This window comes from Barbus barbus (assembly GCF_936440315.1).
Source record: "Barbus barbus genome assembly, chromosome: 4".
Taxonomy (NCBI): domain Eukaryota; kingdom Metazoa; phylum Chordata; class Actinopteri; order Cypriniformes; family Cyprinidae; genus Barbus; species Barbus barbus.
This window is the reverse complement of record NC_136732.1, coordinates 2,307,168-2,327,000: the sequence shown is the minus strand read 5'-3', so window position 1 is coordinate 2,327,000 and position 19,833 is coordinate 2,307,168. Positions and strand designations below refer to the sequence as shown.

Sequence of the window (19,833 nt, the reverse complement as noted above, 5' to 3'; positions counted from 1 at the left end):
TAGTCTGCAACGTTAACTGCTTCATCTCCGCTAGGCTACTGTTGCATCTGTTGTTATAGCAACAGAAGACGCCCTCGGCTGCTTTTTGTAACCAAATCACTGCCAACTTTTTATTTGACTAAAAAAGCGTTCGTCAACCTTTTCTTGTCAAAAAAGATGTCAAAATCAGCTCTGTTTTAAAGCTAGCTGTTTTTTAGTCCATGTCTAGTCCATTTAGTCCAACAGGAATCTCAGAACAGCCTGATTTGAGAAAGGGGATTTTAAAATAGGGATTTTAAAAAAACACTGGGTGGATTTTTATCATTATAGGATGGATGTGTACACACACTTCCAACACATTTATGCTCAAACAACTTGTAAAGTGAATTTTGCATCCAATGACCCCTTTAAGAACTCTTCACTGCAAGTGAATGAAAGTGGGAAAAAATAAAACAAAACACCTCTTTGGAACCTTAATTTTTAAAGGGTTGTTTAAATATTAATACATTTCGATTGAATTATATAGAAAATATGGGAAATTCATCAGTAAAACCAATGTATAGGCAACTTGATATGATCAACATTAAATTTCAAGTGAAGAAAACAACTTATTTTATCAATTAATAATTGTGGACGGTATATTTTGTGAACCTAGTGCATCTTTAGTTTGTTTCTTTGTCCTACTTGATCTCCTATTATCATATGCAGGTGGTTCTTTGGGAAGTGCTGTGGGATGGTGGATGACTAGGGGCAAATTCCGTCCCCTTTATCAGATCATAACTGAGATGACTCCTGAAGAGAAGAAGAAACTGTACTCTGAGGTCAAGGCAGAACTGGGCAATCTGGCATGGAATAACCTGCCTGAACTCATTGTTAAAGTGATGTGTAATTCCCCTCTAGAAAAGCAAATATTTGACATTTTAATCTCTTTTGCCAGAAAACAGCTCGGAGCCAAAGTGCAGTATTGTAAACAATAGCATCTTAATTTCACCTGCTTAGTCTAAGCCAAGTTTCTACTATCTTTTTTAATTTAGGTTTTGTTGTTGTTGTTTCTGAAAAATATGCTTTACTTTAATTTAATTTTTCTTTATTATAAACGTGTAACAGCCCTTCAGTGTCGAACAAATGAGGCAGAGAATTTTAGTGCTGGTCCGAATACCATTGTTTTTACCTTCGAAGCTTCAGTAATAATCAACACTGTATATTCGAGGTTTCGGTAGTAATCAAGACTGTATATTATATATATTGTATATTCGAAGCTTCGGAGGGAGGGGCTGAACATATTCTTCTCTCTAATAAAAGGCAAGAATCTCTAACCCACGGAGCATCAATGTGCCACAAATGAACTTCCTTGTCTGAAAATATATCAGTTCCTTGCCTTGGTGATTTAAAACGTTAAAGTCAAACATTAACTTCACATTTATGCAAAAAAAAGAGTGCCGCGAATCTGATAGAGAATCAATAGGAGGTGTGTTTTATATATAGGCCGTGCGAGCCAAAGTGGATAGCACATGGGCTAAAGCTAACGCACTGTGAAAATGCTAATGAGCTCATGAAGGATCATAAAGTATGGTATTCAAGTGTTAAAGCGTTAAGTTAATGTGTTTTTTGAAGTGCATACATGTGATTTGATGATGAAATGGTTTGAATTGAAGATGAATTATTGTTCTGGCTGGGTTTTTTGTGAGATTCAAGTTCTTCTGTGATGAGTTCCTGATTCCAGCTGGACGCACCAGGTGCAGTTTGTATATAAGACCATTTTCTCTGTTCAACTGTGTTTGTGTGTATGTGTTAGCAGGCTTAATGATCTTTACTGTGATAGTTTGACCATTTCATTTCTATGTGTGTGTGTGTTTGTGTGTGTGTGTGTGAATATGCTTATAGAGTATTAATAGACTAGTGTAATGTTATTGGAAGTATTACTCTGGAATGGAATGAGCTATATTCACCAAACTCAGTACACATATGTACGAGCTCAATCTTTGGTCAAATAAAAAAAATGCGCAGCTCTGCCACTTAGGGGTGCTATAAGACAGAAAAAACCTGTAAATGGCTATAACTAGGCAATCGTTGCTCTGATCGACTTCAAAATTGGTATGCAGTGTCTTCGTCTGAAGGGGCACACGCATCTATGAGGACATTGGTGTATCTAAAAAAACATGGCCGCCATTGGCCAAATAATTTAAGCACCTATTAAACAAGGTTAACGGAGGTCGGTCGGAACGAGACTCGGTGGACATGTTCGACTCATGGCCCTAAAGGTCTGTAAGAATTTTAAAAGAAATCGGCCACTAGTTGGCGCTAACAAGTTTTTTGGGTCTGTAATCACGTGGTGTTTAACATATCCACAAAATATGCATATCATTTGATAGATGTCCTCATAATGAGCAACTTTGCCTCAAGAACCATTGCTCTCAATCAAATCGTTCATTAATTATTCAGAAATATGTTTAAAACCTACTTTTGCGAACTAGTCCCTGGTTTTTCACTTAATCTCGATCAAACCACTGCAGTAATAATCTCTGGACTCTCTAGATCAATAATTATCGAAAAAAAAAACATTTTGTCCTTTGGTTAGCTATAATTAGCTCATTAAAAAGGATGCGTGGCCACATATAACCATAAACCTATAAAACCTAAACAAAAACTTGAAACTTTACAAACGTTGGTGAAAACGTGTGTCAGATGACTGTTAAAAAACAAGAAAAGTTTCATGGAGATTGGATCATAGGTGGCGCTATAAAAGTTAAAAAGGCCTTAAAAACACAGAATTTCTATACTAAATTACCTCCAATTGCAATAAAATGTTCATATATATTCATTTATACACTATATCTTCATATAATATGATAGATCTGCACATTCTGAACAAATTTGCCTCTAGGATCAGTGCTGTCAATCCAACTGTTATTTAAGTATTTGAGATTATTAAAAAAACATGCTTTTGTCAACTAGCCTTCATTTTTTAACTCAAAATCAATCAAATCAGAGCAGTACTTTTCTCTAGACTCTCTAGGTCAATAATTATCAAAACAATGTTGAACATTTGCATTTAGACAATTATAAACCGGTCATTTTATAATATGCTGTTTACATAGTGTACAGAAAGGCCTATTAATACTAAAAGAAAGCCCACACACTTTGTAAAATGATGCATAACTTGATTCTAAACAAGCATGCACAATTTAAAAGAGATAAAAAATAAAGTTACAAAAAATAACACTATAACAGCTATAAAGGTTAAAAAACACAGTGTTGTATGAGAAATTGCAATTTCTAACCCCTAGATGGCAGCGGAAGACCACTAATGGGCTCATTAAACAGTTATAACATTTAAAATCACTTTTAGTTAAAGTTTACCATTTTGTTCATGCAGAGATGAACGATATTGTTCATCGATCGAGGACCCACGCATGCCCTAGGATTACTCTTGTGTCTTGTCAAAAGGACAAGACACAAGAGTAATCCTATAAAAGGAAGGAAGATGGCGGCGCGATCGATCACAGCGGCTGCTCCGGGTCCCAAAGACGGTGCTTTTATGTCGTTTAATGACGTCTGTTCGTCTCCAAATAGTGTCAGTTTACCGCTAACTCTTAAGGAAATCACCCCAGAATTCATCTATGATCGCCAAAGTCTTTTGGATATCAGCAACGCATACGAACATCAACTCTCGCCGGCGGCTACTGAGAAGCTACGAGGCCTTTGTTTACTGCTGGAGCCGGACCTTGAGACCGCGGCCGCGGCCTCGCCTACTGACGCTACCCGCACAAGGCAGCGTCACAAGCGGTGTGAGAGAGGACGGAAGCGCGGTAAGCGCGGAGGTATACGAGCTAGGCTAAGAGCTAACCCCTCAAGACCGGCTCTTCCAACACTCATGCTCTCAAACGTTCGCTCTCTGGAAAACAAACTGGACTTAATTCAACTCAGTCGATCTACACAGCATGAGGCAAGGGACTGTTGCGTGTTTGTTTTCACCGAAACATGGCTAAACGACAACATCCCGGACTCCGCCATTCAACTGCACGGGCTATCCCACTTCCGAGCGGACAGAGATTCATCACTGTCTGGTAAGACCCGCGGAGGTGGCTTGTGTGTGTATATCAATGCTGCGATACTATCAAAACACTGTTCATCGCTGGTGGAGTTTAATGGTTGTGAAGTGTCGACCGTTCTATCTGCCGCGGGAGTTCACGGCCATTGTTATCGTTGCGGTTTACATCCCCCCGTGTGCAAACGCTAAGGACGCGCTTCGTGAACTGTATAGCGCCATCAGTGAACAACAAACAAAAAACCCTGACGGCTTCTTCATCATAGCCGGTGACTTCAACCACGCAAACTTAAAGACCGTTTTGCCAAAGTTCTACCAACATGTGAACTTTGCAACAAGGGGAAACAACACAATGGACTTTGTTTACACAACAGTTAAGAACTCTTATAAGGCTGTACCCCGCCCCACCTCGGGTACTCCGACCACATCACTGTTATGCTAATCCCAGCATATAGACCACTTCTCAAACTCACCAAACCGGTTGAAAAGCAGATCACAGTATGGCCAGACAATGCCACCTCAGCACTGCAGGACTGCTTCCAGGACACAGACTGGAACATGTTTAAAGAGGCAGCCACCTACAACAACCACACAGACCTGCATGAGTGCACTGAAACTGTGACTGCTTACATCAAAAAGTGCACTGATGATGTGACAGTCACCAAGACCATCACCACACGTGCAAACCAGAAGCCATGGATGACAGCAGAGATTCGTGGGCTGCTAAAGACCAGAGATGAAGCATTCAGGTCAGGAGATAAAGCAGCCCTCAAAACAGCAAGAGCCAATCTGTCCTGTGGCATCAAAAAAGCAAAACTGTCATATGCCCAAAAAAATCAACAACCACTTCACAGACAGCAGAGACACACGGAGCCTGATTCAGACCATCACTGACTACAAGCCCCCGCCACAGGCCTGTGATGAGGACACATCCCTCCCCGATGCACTCAACCACTTTTATTCACGGTTTGAAATGCAGAATGACACACCTGCACAAAAACTGCCCACACCTCCCAACGACCAGGCGCTCGGTCTGTCTCCAGCCGACGTAAGGAAGACGCTTTACACTATGTGCACTATGGACACTTACACACACTGCTGCGTGTGCACAATCTCACAAAAGACTCAGCAATATATGTATGTTTACATGCTCATGCACTACAAATCATCCTGCACTGTTCCCCAACCAGCTGCTGACTCAAATGTCTCTCTTTGCACATGTACAGTATTTGTGAAGCATTCGTATAGTTTGTATTTTTTATCTTCTATTTTTTTAGTTTGTATAGGGTAATATTTATGTGAAGCATTCGTATAGTTGTATTTTTTATCCTTTATTCTTTTAGTTTGTATAGGGTAAATACTTATAGTATACTTATAGTTAAATCTGTCAGTAGGTTAGGTTTATAGTGTTTTTTACTTCATTGTTGTATGTCTGTATTTATGTAGCACCGTGGTCCTGCGAGACACGACATTTCGTTCCACTGTATGTCCCCACATGTAGCAGAATGACAATAAAGCTCAACTTGAACTTGAACTTGTCCATGCCATTATCGTTTGCTGGTGTTTTGACCCTGTCTTGTTATTTGGCTGTTTTTTTAATAAAAGCTTGCAAATGGATCCTCACGTCTCTCGTCTCGTCGGTACCATTACACTTATGAAGGAAAGAATGGATTTTCCAGTCCATGAAGGAGGGGTTGTGGAGATGCGGAAAAAGATTGCCATAATAACCCTTTTAAGAGAAACTGGCAAGCATAACAGCCTTTTATACAGTTTCACTGCCTTGTAAACCAATGTGACCAATGGGTGAGAAAAGTTATAGTAGCTGGAGTAGCTGTTCTTCTGAATCGTACCATTATGTAATATTTATTTATTTATTTGCTTGCGTGGTTCCTAAGATTGAATGCACAGACTGTGGAAAATGGTACCACTGACTGTGTGGGCAGACCTTCCCCATCTGGAAGATACTTTTGCCCTGCATGCACATTAATAGTTTTAGTGTAAAAATAAATGTTGTTATTCTTTTTCTTACTCAAACTCAATCTAGTATTTCATTGTTTTTATAGTAAATTCATTTAACAAAGCTACACATTTTCTGGAAAAAATATAAATAAGAATTGTTTCACATCATTCATAGTAAATGTTGAGTGATTTATAATAATAATAATGTATTAAATACAGCCAACAATATTCAAGGCCAGATTTATTAGAAAGCTAGACTGTGAAATGCAGTAATTACTGTATATGTGGTTTATGTCTAGCTATCAATATCCTCCAATCTATCATCAGCAAGCTGAACAATCTGTTCAAGTGCCTTCAGTATCAGAACATCAATGTCATCATCTGTGTCGATCTCATTATGGTAGTTCTTCACTGGGAAGATGTTGGACAATGGCACCCCCACTTTAGCACTGCACAACTCCATCTGGACAGGAACAGAATGGGAGAAAATTAGACAATCAGAAAATTAGACAAAATCAGATCAACATGGGCTATATGCAGTGGTCGAATAAAAAAAAAAAACTAAAACAAAAAAAAACTCAAGGGGAATGGTGGGGCGGGGGGGGCCTGTGATTACAACATTTGTAAATTTTTTTAAGTTTGATTAATAAATTATTATGAGCTGTTTTTCTTGTGGAGCCTGAAATGTCAAAAGTTTGTATTTTTAGTAGGTGGGGGCAATTCTGTTTCACTGAATGATTCATTGACGATTCTTTCAAAATGGCTTTTGAAACAGCAAGTTGACTGTGTTTATGAATGGATCATTGAATAACTGGATTCCTTCAAAAACAGATTCAGGAAAGATACACCGCAATGCTCTGAGACGCACAACAGCTCTGCTCCGGCTTTGTTTGAATTATTTCATTTGCAAAACAGGACAAAATACAAAATGTGTCTACAATGTAACTCACTCAATTCACTTCTTGTCTGTTGAACTGCTGTATAAAGTTAATTTAACATTTGTGATCATGCACGCGTGCTGATTCTTGTGTGACATTACTTAACTATATCATATAAAGATAAAAAAATCAAGATCAAAAATAAAAATTTTGAAGTAAAAATTGATAATTTTCCTTTCATTATTTTGAATTATGGAGGAATTCTAACTGCATTCAAATAGGCTTTATCATGCAATGAATGCTTTTGGACTCTCAATATGTGTTTTTGTTTTTTTGCAAAGTCACTGAAATACTAGATAATGCCGTCTCTCTCTCTCAGTCATCAGTACAGCACAATATCGTTATGTCAGGGGAATATCATACCTTATTGTGTTGACGTTTTTAGAATGTCAGAAGTTGCGCTTGAAACATTTTGCGCAAAAAATGATGAAAACATGCGAAGTGTCAGCAAGTGTCACATATATGTCTTTAGATGACATCACATACCTTCTCCTTGATCTTCTTGCTAGTGTACACCTTCCTCAGATCTTTTTTGACCAACGGACATGCCTCATCTACTTTGGTCATGACAACCACTTGAGGAATCCCTGCAGGAAATGTAGAGGCAATGTAAAATTTAATATTGTTCTCAACAAAACTGAGCGAATTTGTTGCAGAATTTGTTGAAAGGTATATATTCCTAGGCTACATAATTGATCCCCATACACTGTCTGGGCCGTGGACATAATCAAGCTGCAAAGTTGAGAGTTGCAACATGCCCTTTATTGCAAAATTGCAACTTGCATTTGATGTTGTCCACTTACACAATTTCAAAACATGTCACACAAACCCAGCCCACTATCAGTAAACCGACTCCTCTCTCCAACATAATGTAATGTATGTGAGCACATGAATGAAACTCATAAACATTCAGGGGTCGGTTTTACCCTTATCACTGATTCTCTGGCGGATAATCTTCAGCTTGTCAATAAGTTTATCATCTGTGAATTGGACTCTCGCTGCGTCTATGACGTAAACCAGGCAGAAAGATTGCTCAGAGAGACTGGGGTCACTGATGTAATGTTGATCCTCACGAGTGAGTGGCTGATCCTTGTTGAACTAAGATTGGAAATTCAGCAAAAGACATATCAGACATATTGCACACATACAAATCTGTTATTTGCTCAATTAATGTTGTGGTTTATTACTTTATATCCGTCCTTCACGTGGCCAAACACAGCACTGATGATGTCTTCAACTAGAGACCCTTTCAAAACTTCAGCTTCCAAGCCCATGATGTCTTTGAAGATGAAGGGCAACTTTTTTTTCCCACTTCTAATGGTGAATCCTTTGAGCTACAAATCAAGACCAAATATATTTGTGAACAGTCGAGAAGAGATCCTCATATGATGATCCAAAATGCTTACAACGCTCAAGCGTGGCTCAACTGGACATTTCTGGGTCCTTTAGAAAAAGACTATATGCAGCTATAGGCAGATACCTACGTTTTGAGTGAAACTGTGTTCGAAACCATCAGCTGAATTAACTAATGCTCTAGAGGAGATCCGTCCTAGAAAGGCACTATCGACAGAGTTAATAAAGCTGGACTTTCCTGCTCCAATTTGTCCAGCTACCAGGATCTTGATGTCCTTTACATCTGGATGACTCGGAGAGAAGTTTTCCAGCTTTTCTTTCAGTTCTTCTTTCTTTCTGTTAAAACAAAACACAGATGCTTTGTTGTATTATATGTGGCAAAACTGAGTCAAATTGGCTGTCTGGAATAGAATATCACTTACTTTAATGAAATAATATAACACAAATTTCCCTTAAAAAGTAACAAAATTCTGCACTACTTTTTAGGTCAATTTAGGTCATTAGACCTTATTTCTATCTTATTTGTTTAAATGTTCATATTCCACAATCGTACAGGCATATGCAACTTTTGGAGCTTCACTACACTTCTGTAAGTTAAAAAAAAAGAGAAGAATTTCACATTCATTTGGGCAGATTGTTTCTGTGTAGTGTGCTTTTTTAATGTTGTACATAAGCAAGGTAATTAGCAGGTATTTCACACTCAGACCTGTCAACCTGTACTCATTTTGCATAGCGGGTACACATTTTGACCTCATTCTGTGATAAGAAAGCACATCGGATCACAAAAGGAAGTTTCAAACACTCTTTTGTTTGGACAGCAGTTTTAGAGATGCTTTCCATCGGACTGATTTCTTAAGCAAGGACAGTAAGTCATTATTCAGTTTTCTTTTTTGGTTTTGCATTTAAATAACTTCAGTGAGTTTTATTTCTCTCTGAACTGCCTCTGTTTGTGTGTCCATGAGTCTACGCGCTGAGATGAGGAAAATCCTCCCCGCTTATAACGTGCATTTAAAAAAGCAACATGCCGAACATCTTCCCTTGTGATGACTTTTAATGAGAACCTAGCCCATCTCTAAAACTGCTGTCCAAAGAAAAGAGAGCATTCTAACATGTTTTTACTCCACAACATCAGTAGAGTGTTTGAAATAAATTCATTTTGTGATCCAGTGTGATCCAACGTGTCCCCCTCCCATCTGTCCCACACACACATTATATATAGGTCAAGTCAAGTCAAGTCAAGTCTGCTTTATTGTCAATTCTTCCACATGTACAGCACATACATACAGAGAATTGAAATTGCGTTACTCTCAGACCCTTGGTGCATACAGTTAACATTAAACACGTTCAGATAAATACAGTTTAAACATATGTACATACAACTATACAAATGAGGATATTGTAGAAAAAAATAAGAATTAGATCGATAAAGTGGCATAAGGCGCCTGGCAGATAGAGTGCAAAACCAGTTAAATAAAAACAACACTGTGCAGATATATTTGTAGTGCAAAAGAGCTTATCAGTCTGAGGACATTGTAGAAAATAAAAAAAGAGAGATAGATAAAGTGCATAAGGCACATGGCAGAATAGATGGAGTGCAAACCAGTTGAATATACAAAAACAAAACTGTGCAGATTTGTTTTGTTTTGTTATAAGTGTAGTGCAAGAAGAGCTTATCAGTCTGTTAAAGTGACAAGTTGAAGTGACTGTTTGGATAGTTTTGTCAGACTATCCGAAGAGGTAGTTTGCAGTCAATGTTGGATGGGTAGTGATCAGCCAATGCTGCACAAGTGACAGGTGCTGGTCACAGTTTTTTGGTCGGTGGGTGTGGGGGGGCTGGGGGGTCACAGAGTCAGAGTTCCTGGTGTGTTACTGTGTTAAATGGGGGAGAAAGAAGGGAGGAGGGGGGGCAGGGACGGGAGGGAGTTCAGCTTCCTGACAGCCTGATGTATGAAGCTGTCCTTCAGTCTGCTGGTCCTCGCCTGGAGACTCCGCAGTCTCCTCCCTGATGGCAGCAGACTGAAGAAGCTGTGTGTCAGGTGGGTGGGATCACCTGCAATGCGGAGGGCTCTGCGGGTGAGACGGGTGCTGTAGATGTCCTGAAAGGAGGGGAGAGAGACACCAACGATCTTCTCAGCTGCTCTCACTATGCGCTGAAGTGACTTGCGGCAGGATGCGTTGCAAGCGCCATACCACACAGTGATGCAGCTAGTTAGGATGCTCTCGATGGTGCCTCTGTAGAAGGTACACGTGATGGGGGCCGGGGCTCTGGCTCTTCTAAGTTTGCGGAGGAAGTAGAGACGCTGCTGTGCTTTCTTGGCCAGTGCTACAGTGTTGTTAGTCCAGGAGAGGTCCTCTGTGATGTGCACACCCAGGAACTTGGTGCTGCTCACTCTCTCCACAGTCGCACCGTTGATGGTCAGAGGGGCATGCTGAGTGTGTACTCTCCTGAAGTCAACAACAATCTCCTTCGTCTACTTCACATTCAGAGAGAGATTGTTGTCACTGCACCACCCGGCCAGGCGGCTCACCTCGCTCCTGTAGTTTGTCTCATCTCTGTTGCTGATGAGACCCACCACAGTCGTGTCATCCGCAAACTTAATGAAAATGTTGGAGTTGTGTGATGGTGTGCAGTCGTGGGTCAGCAGAGTGAAGAGGAGGGTGCTCAGCACACATCCTTGGGGGGCCCCAGTGTTCAGTGTGATGGTGCTGGATGTGTTACTGCCGACCCGTACAGCTTGAGGTCTCCCGGTCAGGAAGTCCAACAGCCAGTTGCACAGAGAGGTATTGAGCCCCAGCTGGGCCAGTTTGTTAGTGAGCTTTTGAGGGATGATTGTGTTGAATGCTGAACTGAAGTCTATGAACAGCATCCTGACATATGACATATGTCAGGATGCTGTTCATAGACTTCAGTTCAGCATCCCACAACCATCCCATGGCTTGAATTTCGGCGCGGGATTGCGGGGATCGCGCATAATTTAAACCATTCCCGCAAGTTTAACTTTTATAATGCGAGAAATTCCCGCACAAATATATTTGCTTCATCTCAGATTAAATACATCTACAGACGCGAAAATAAATAAATGACTGGTTCAAACAGCCTGTCTTTTTTTTAAAACAGCGCTGCACCGGCCTTCTCTGTCGTTGAGTCCTGTAGCAGAGCATCGGCGTGTTCTCCGTGGCCCGCGGCGCACTGATTCACACAAGGCTGTGTAACGCGCTCTAATATTCTGAGTCATAATGAGTTGCTTGTGAAGATGTTATCGGCTTCCAAATCATATTATTTTAATCCCGAAATTCAAACATCAAATGCTGTTTTGCTCTTTATAGTGTGTGAGTGGATAGAGCGCGCCCGCCGACTCAAGACAGCAGCAGCGAAGCGCGAGTAAATCATCATCTCCTTATCTTAAAATGCGCATTTTATCGAAAGTTAACATGAATGAACATAAGAAAATAGACTCCTGTTCACTGATCGTCATCATCTCTCACGTAACGACCCATGTTTCAACGGCGAGAAGACGCCAACAGCTTGGTATGATATTTGTCCTTGTGTTATTTAATTTATGTCGGAATAAAGATCATTCACTGAAATGGTTTTTAATCTTTGGAGAGCTTTTTTTCTTAAATAAAAACAAAAATAACACTGATTAGATTTTCACAACGCTTAAACGTTAGGGGAAAAAAAATATTTGGCTATAGAAAGAGGAGACGTTCCTTTTTTTATTCAGAAGGCACAAAAATGAAAGCCATCATCAAATGGAAAGAGATGAAGAGGAGGAGACAGAGGAAAGAAGTCAAAAAGTCACAAGCAATGGAAAAAAAGTGACTAAAATTGAACTGAAACATGAAAGACACTGAAACTGAGATACATTAATATATAGTTTAAACAGTTCTTAACGTTAATTTGAAGGAGAGCATGACGTATTTTTTATGAAGTTTTGAAAAAGCAAAGAACTGAACTGATCTGAATCCCATGAAATACACTGAAATTGAGAGACCTTAATATATAGTTCTTAATGTCAGTTTGAAGGAGAGCATGGTGTATTTTGTATAAAGTTTTTTTTTAAAAACAAAGAAATTGAACTGAAACTGGAATATACAAATACAGTGATTCTTATATATAGTTTTAATACAGTTCTTAATGTCAATTTGAAAGAGAGCATGACAAATTTTGTTATAATTCTTTGAAAACCAAGATACATTAAAAACTGTAGACATAAATAAATGAAGATGATTAATTTAGCCTGATGTGTCAATTTATCCCCCCCCCCCCCCCAAGAATCTTTAAATCCCCCCCATGTGAGTTCCCCCCCCCCCCCCCCCCCCCCAGTTTAAAAACGAAACTCAGGCCCTGTATGAGTCTTTTTTCTCCAGATGTGTGAGGGCTGGGTGGAGGGGAGTGGTGATGGCATCATCGGTCGAGCGGTTGGACCTATATGCAAACTGGAAGGGGTCCAGGGAGGGGGGAGGACAGACTTGATGTGGTGCAAGACTAGCCGTTCAAAGCACTTCATGAGGATGGGAGTGAGTGCTATTGGACGGTAGTCACTGAAGCAGGATGGAGATGACTTCTTAGGGACTGGAATGATGGTGGTAGCTTTGAAGCATGTGGGGACAACAGCCTGATTTAGTGAGATGTTGAAAATGTCTGTGAAAACCTCAGTGAGTTCCACTGCACAGTCTCTCAGTACACACCCAGGAATGTTGTCAGGACCCGGAGCTTTGCGTGCATTGATCCTGCTGAGGGATCTCCTCACACTGTCCGGGGACAGCGTCATCACCTGGTCACCGGGAGGAGGTGGAGTCTTCTGTGCAGTGGTGCTGTTTTGTGCCTCAAAGCGAGCAAAGCCAGCATTCAGCTCGTTCAGCAGGGGGATGGTGCGGTCGCAGGTCTGTGGTGAGGGCTTGTAGTCCGTAATGGTCTGTATCCCCTGCCACAGGCTCTGAGTGTCTCTGCTGTCGCTGAAACGATGGGCTATCCTCCTGGAGTACTGTCTCTTGGCCTCTTTGATGCCGTGGGATAGGTTGGCCCTAGCTGTCTTCAGGCCCTCCTCATCTCCAGCTCTAAAGGCAGCGTTCCGAGCCTTCAGAAGTCTGTAGACTTCCCCAGTCATCCACGGCTTCTGGTTGGCCCGGACAGTGATGGTCTTTGTGACTGTTACATCATCAATGCACTTGGAGATGTAGGCAGTGACAGTCTCTGAGTACTCTTGGAGGTCTGTAGTGTTGTTGTGTGTAGCAGCCTGTCTACGGTGATTGTCAAACACGAAACACATTGTTTTATGGTGAAATATGTTATTTTTAATGTTAATCGGCTCAATTTGATTAAGAACAATGCACCGTGACTTCAATTCAGCATAAGTTGTGCCGCAAAAATAGACTCGGCGCCGAAACGATCGCGGCACTGCTGCTCACGCTTGCGGTGTGAAATGGATGTTACTCTTTGCAAAGAAAGAACCTTTTTGTGGGGAAGTCGTGGCCTAATGGTTAGAGAGTCGGACTCGTAATAGAAAGGTTGCGGGTTCGAGTCCCCGGCCGGCAGGGATTGTAGGTGAGGGGAGTGAATGTACAGCGCTCTCTCCACCCTCAATACCACGACTGAGGTGCCCTTGAGCAAGGCACCAAACCCCCAACTGCTCCCCGGGCGCCGCAGCATGGCTGCCCACTGCTCCGGGTGTGTGTGTGTGTGTGTGTGTGTGTGTGTGTGTGTGTGTGTGTGCATTTGTTCACTGCTCACTGCTGTGTGTGTGCACTTGGATGGGTTAAACGCAGAGCACCAATTTCGAGTATGGGTCACCATACTTGACAATACGTCACAACTTTTTAACCTAAGGCTTCAGATGTCCTTTCAGAAATCCTGGAAACACTGGCAATATGTAGGACATAGGTCATATTTGATTTCATACAGACTTCAGTGGCTTTGTTTGTAAAACTGCTTTAGTCTTTCTCATAGTGCAAATGAAAGTAGATCCCAACTAAGATTGTAAAATAAAAACTGTAAGCTTAGTTTTTGTTTTCTCTGTACTTTTGTCAATTAAAGATGTTCGTGGAGAAATTGGCTTTAAACCCCTTCCTGCTATCTTCAGCATACCGCACAAATGGAAAAATGCTGCGCCCAACATACACTGAAATGAAAAGAATAAAACTTTTGAAAGAGTTTGTCTCAGTCAAGTCACCTTTATTTCTTCTTTATAAGAAACACTTTGTACAATACGGATCTTTCCAAGAAGATATTTTGAAAATAATTGATTACAGAATTTTCACTTTTGGGTGAACTATCACTTTAACCTATTTTAATAGTGACTCATTTGTAAAGTTATTCTATCCGTGAAATATCATCACAATGCATGTCAACTGAACTTTATTTATTCTTTTAAGGTTGGCTCTAATATGGTGCTGTACTTGAACCATGAGACCGAATCCACATGTCTTGGTGCTTTGAGAAAAGGAAAACTGCTCCCAAGGTTTTATCATTTTCAACGGGGAGGCGATGGAACAGGAGACGTTACTACAAGCAGTGGATCTGTGTTTCAAACTTCTCTGTGTATAACATCAACTACCCAAAGGCCTCTGCTCCCATTCGGGAGATTTTGCAGCACAGAGTCTTTAATATTGGAGTTCCTTCAGCGCACTGACTCCTCGTTTTGTATTTAGTGATCAGTAAAACTTTTTATTTTACTGATCATCAGTAGGTCCAGCAGCCAGCAGATTTGTTTTAAATTATTATTATTACTAGCGTTTTATGATTTTGTTTGTTTGTGTTATTGTTATAGGTTTATGTTGTGTTTGATTTATTTGTGTACGTTTTGATATGAATTAATATGAATTGCTACACATTTGTTGGTTTTGAATTCAGTGTACATTTTGAAAATATGTCAGTAGGATGTGCACATTTGTGTTTTTAATTTATATTTTTTACACATTCTTGTAAATTTATTTAGTAAACATTTGCAGTATGAATTTACTGTACTCACTAAAATGGTACATTTCAAATTATATTTGTAAAAAAAAAAGTATTATTTGCATGTTTAAGTAAAATCTGTATTTGAAAACATACGATAAGTTTTATTAAGTAACATTATAAAAAAATGTGAATATAAATAATTAACTCAGCTGTTGGGTAACTTTTAACCCAACTGGATTTTAACCCAATTCACTGGGTTAAAATAACCCACAGATGGGTTATACCAATTATAGTTGGGTCATTTTTAACCCAACATTTTTTAGTGTGTAGTGAAAACTATATTATTGATATCAAGAATTCATATCCTGCAAATAAATTAAAGTTAAAATGGCTTGCCATACAACATCAGCATCAGCTGACTCTGCAGAGGGCATATGTTTAGTAACATCCACAGTTGCCAAGTCTGTGTATTATACGCGACTTTGGGCTTCTTTTTTTTTGTAAAGTTGTGTGAAAAAACTTTTTTTCTCCTTGTGTTTCTCTCCAAACCTATTCTGCTCACAGGTGATTGGAGTTTTGTTCCCACTTTTGTAGCAGTTTGCTAATTTTGGTAAAATAGCTTCTGTTTTCAGATAATTATTTTATTTCTTATTTTTTTAAGTTACTGAGGACCAGCAGTTGTTTAGTTACCCACATTCTTCAAAGTATTTTCTTTTATGTTCAACAAAAGAAATGAATTATTAAGGTTTGGAACAGCTTGTGGGAGTGTAAACTGTAAAATTGTAAATTTTCATTCTTGCAACACTGTGTTGGACTTGAAGTGGCACTGCCGCAGACCGATTGATGTGTGACACCAAAGCACTGCAAGAGAGCAGGCAGCTGGCTCCGTAAGCTTTTAATTGCTCTCGCGGTAATGCGATCTCGATGCATGTAATTATTTCCATATGTAATAACATACATTTTATATTTAAAACTTACGAAATTTGAAAGTGTATTCTATAGTGCACTTTACCCACTCCTACTTATTCTCAACAACATAAAACACTTAAGCAAAATCAGCGGTATGTATTGCATAAATATTTATTTACAGGTAGCCTATTTATTAATACTCCAAATATGTAATTTCATCATGGCGATATTTCCATGCCCATCGCGTCTGTGTATGACTCTATCTGGAGAGGCTGCTGTGCTTTGCTTCAGACGGGACTAATTTTCCCAGTGGAAAATTTTCCCTCTTTAACACCAGCATCGTAAGAAACTTGTCTAGAATTCTCTGCTCGTTTGGGTTCATTATAAGCAGCCAAATAACTAGTGAAATATGTTTTTTAAATGTGATGCATGCAGCCGCATCTAGAAAACTCTAGACTCCCATTACTGTAATAGACCCGCTTAAGAAGAACAGACATTATTGCTGTCCTTATTGAGAAAACAAATCATCTTAGCTTGTTTTTGCAGATATAGCCTGCACATAAAAAATGTAAAGCACTAGTCTGCAGAATAGCTAATGTAAAAGTAACTTACCCCCAGTCAAATCTCCTCCATGGTTCACTCAGTTCTATGGAAAAATCTATAAGTCATATACAGTTATTAATATATAATATATATATATATATATATATATATGTATGTTAGAAAAAATAAAAAGAAGAAAAAAAACTCATGCCTGGATTTGGTGCTGATGGTGCTGATGGTGGTGCTGATGATGAGGTTGATCCTCCCATTTTGTCCCCCCCTTTCGATATATTTATGTCAGCTCTATCCTGAAACACAGTTGACTTGTGTCTCACTTCAAGCAAGTGAAATCAGACCTACCCCAGAACCGTAATATATATTGGCTTCAGTTTCACTTTCGTTTTTGCGAGCTTGCATGCATAATTAAGGCGCAAATCCTGGCAGCGGCTGCCAAAGCTCGTTTTCTCGCTGTTTGCTCAGTAAAAACTACACTGTTCTCAGTGGCGTGCGGTGGTGTTGTTGGTGTTTGTTTTTTTTTTGGTTTTTTTATAATTATGCAAAGTTCCCACAATTGTATTACTATTATTATTATACATATTTATGTATCAGCTGTCAGAGTTTGTGCCAGGAGTCACGATCGTTTGTCTCTGTTTCTGCTGTAAGTTTTTTAAATAAAAGGTTTGATGATGCATATTATATACCAGCAAGCAGACGCGATCAAAATATGAACCCAATAAGCTAAATTGCATAAGTATTTTCCCATAAAGAACATACACACAGATAAGGAGTGCCCAGCTGCCGCTAGCTAATATTGTAGCCTATATAGGCTACGCACACACACACATTTATTTTTTAATGTGTTTAATGGAACACTTTAGTTATTAACTAGTTGCTTGCATATTACTATATTAGCTGTTACTCATATAAAGCACATAATGCCTTATGCGTGACCATATTCTGCATATTACCTTTTACCTGAACAAGGAGTTTGAGGCAGAAGTCAATAGTAAGGTAATAAGTGAGAATTGGATCCGAAACTAAAGTGTGTGTGTATATATATATATATATATTAGAGTTGAGCCGGATACTCGGCTGAAATGAGTATCCGGTACGGATAAAGCACTTTTGCCGAGTACGAGTATCATACGAGTAATACGAGTCAATATCTGTGTTCGGATTGAATAAAAATGATCATTGGGTAGCTGACTGTGTCTGCGTTCTGTGATAGGCTAGTCACAGCGCCCCTGACACTGAAGAGAACAGCGCGCTCTCTCTCTCTGTCTCTCCCTCAGTCACTCAGGTTCGGGTTTTTTCCGTTAACGTTTAGGGTTTCTTCAGGTTTGTTTTTTACTTTGGTTTGTAGTACTTACTTATTAACCAGTAGAGTTTTGGTAAACGTGGGGGTTTGTTCAGACGTGGTGCTTGGTAGAATGCGACTCGCGTCTCTGTCTGTCGGAGATTTTTTTATTTTTTTTAACATACCGGTTAAAGCCCCGCCCATTCCAAGACAACCCGACCCACTTCAAGGTTAAATCCCGCCCGCTTCCGAGTTAGGCCCCGCCCAGTCCGAGTACAGATACAGATACAGATAATTCATATGGTTAACAGATACAGATACAGATAATGCTGTACTCGCTCATCCCTAATATATATATATATATATATATATATATATATATATATATATATAGTAAAAATATACAATCAGTGGGCGCCTGCAAGTGTACGGCTGTACGCACTGTGCGTACACTGACCTGAGATTTGCTGCCATTAACCTGCCATGCCATTAATAATGAATGTATCAGTCTTTTGCATGCCAAAGTCAATTTCTGCTTTTAAACATTATGCCAAATAGAAACAGAAAATCGTGCTACACGCACTTTCATGAGATCAGGTTAGACTACAACAATTAATTTATAGCCTATTTTACAAATGGGAATACAACGAAATCATGACAATGTTTTACGTTCAAGCTACCCGTAAAATTTGTAGTAAAAAGTTCTTTAAAATCATCTGGAATGCAATAAAGTAATTTTTAAAACTGTTTTTAAAGCATTTGCTGTATGGATTAAAAAATAGGACAATAAATAATTCACATCACAAAATTGCGTTGCAGAAAATCCTTAATTTTAGGGTATTCAGAGCAGAGCAATATAAAAATTTGTCATGAATACGGTCTATGAACTTCCGTTAACTCACCACTAGAGGTCACTCGCTCACCACATAGACTCTTGCACTACACTAACTGTTGCACGCCACCTCAAACTACAATTCCCATCATCCATTGCACTGACGACACACAGCTGATTGCACTGATCACACACCCTACATAACCATGGACTTCCTCTTCCTCTCTGCCGAGTATTGTATTGCGTTTATCACTCCCCTAGTGTTAGCTGCCTTACCGAGCCATTCTGTGTTTTTCTGTTTAGTTCCAGTATTGTTCTGCATTTATAACTCTCCTAGTGTTAGCTGCAATACGGAACCCGTTGTCATAGTATTGCCTTGTGTGCTTTTCTAGTGTTTTGATTCTTGCCCGTGTTTCCTGGATTAACCCTTTGCCTTGCCGTTTGGACTCTGTTTGCACCTCTCTTGGACCACTGCTCGTATACCTGGATTATCTCTCTGCCTTGCCCTGTTGGATATTGTTCACCGATCGTCGACTCTCACTAGCCCTAGGATTACTGTTGTGTCTTGCCTGTGCCATATCCGTTTGCTGGTGTTTTGACCCTGTCTGTTATTTGACTGTTCAGTAATAAAAGCTTGCAAATGGATCCGCACGTCTCACGTCTCGTTCACCCCATTATAAAATCAGAAAAAAGGTAACACTTTAGAATAGGGAACAATTATTCACTATTAACTACGACTTTTCCCTCAATAAATTCCTAATTTGCTGCTTATTAATAGTTAGTAAGGTAGTTGTTAAATTTAGGTATTGGGTAGGATTAGGGATGTAAAATAAGTTCATGTCACCTTTATTTATATAGCGCTTTTAACAATGTAAATTGTGTCAAAGCAACTGCACAATATCAAAAAAGGAAAATAGTTTCAATAATGTAAAATGAAAAGATTAAAAAAAAGATTTTCAGTTAAAGGCATTTCATTATTGAATTCAGTGATGTCATCATCCAGCTCAGTTCAGTTTAAATAGTGTCTTTGCAATCAGGCCCAGTGAGGATAAGGCATTAATATGTGCTTAATTA

The 19,833-nt window shown here is 39.5% G+C and overlaps 1 protein-coding gene across 1 annotated transcript; it reads right to left on the bottom strand.

Annotated features, from left to right (window-relative positions):
* Nucleotides 1-6,210: 6,210 nt before the first annotated feature.
* LOC306867196 (interferon-induced protein 44-like) lies at nt 6,211-17,764 on the bottom strand. Its single transcript, XM_079412789.1, has 6 exons — nt 16,842-17,764; nt 16,700-16,745; nt 8,112-8,613; nt 7,851-8,022; nt 7,411-7,511; nt 6,211-6,449 (listed from the first exon to the last, which is right to left on the bottom strand). The coding sequence occupies exons 3-6, from the start codon at nt 8,196-8,198 to the stop codon at nt 6,282-6,284; spliced, it is 528 nt and encodes a 175-aa protein (XP_079268915.1). The 5' UTR covers nt 8,199-8,613; nt 16,700-16,745; nt 16,842-17,764; the 3' UTR covers nt 6,211-6,281.
* Nucleotides 17,765-19,833: the final 2,069 nt, after the last annotated feature.

Excerpts from the sequence above, each read along its gene's own strand:
- LOC306867196 (XM_079412789.1), bottom strand. The coding sequence starts at position 8,198 with ATGGGCTTGGAAGCTGAAGTTTTGAAAGGGTCTCTAGTTGAAGACATC. Across the intron at positions 8,023-8,111 it reads ACGTGAAGGACGGATATAAA|TTCAACAAGGATCAGCCACT; the intron begins GTAATAAACCAC and ends TTCCAATCTTAG. Across the intron at positions 6,450-7,410 it reads GCAAGAAGATCAAGGAGAAG|ATGGAGTTGTGCAGTGCTAA; the intron begins GTATGTGATGTC and ends GTTCCTGTCCAG.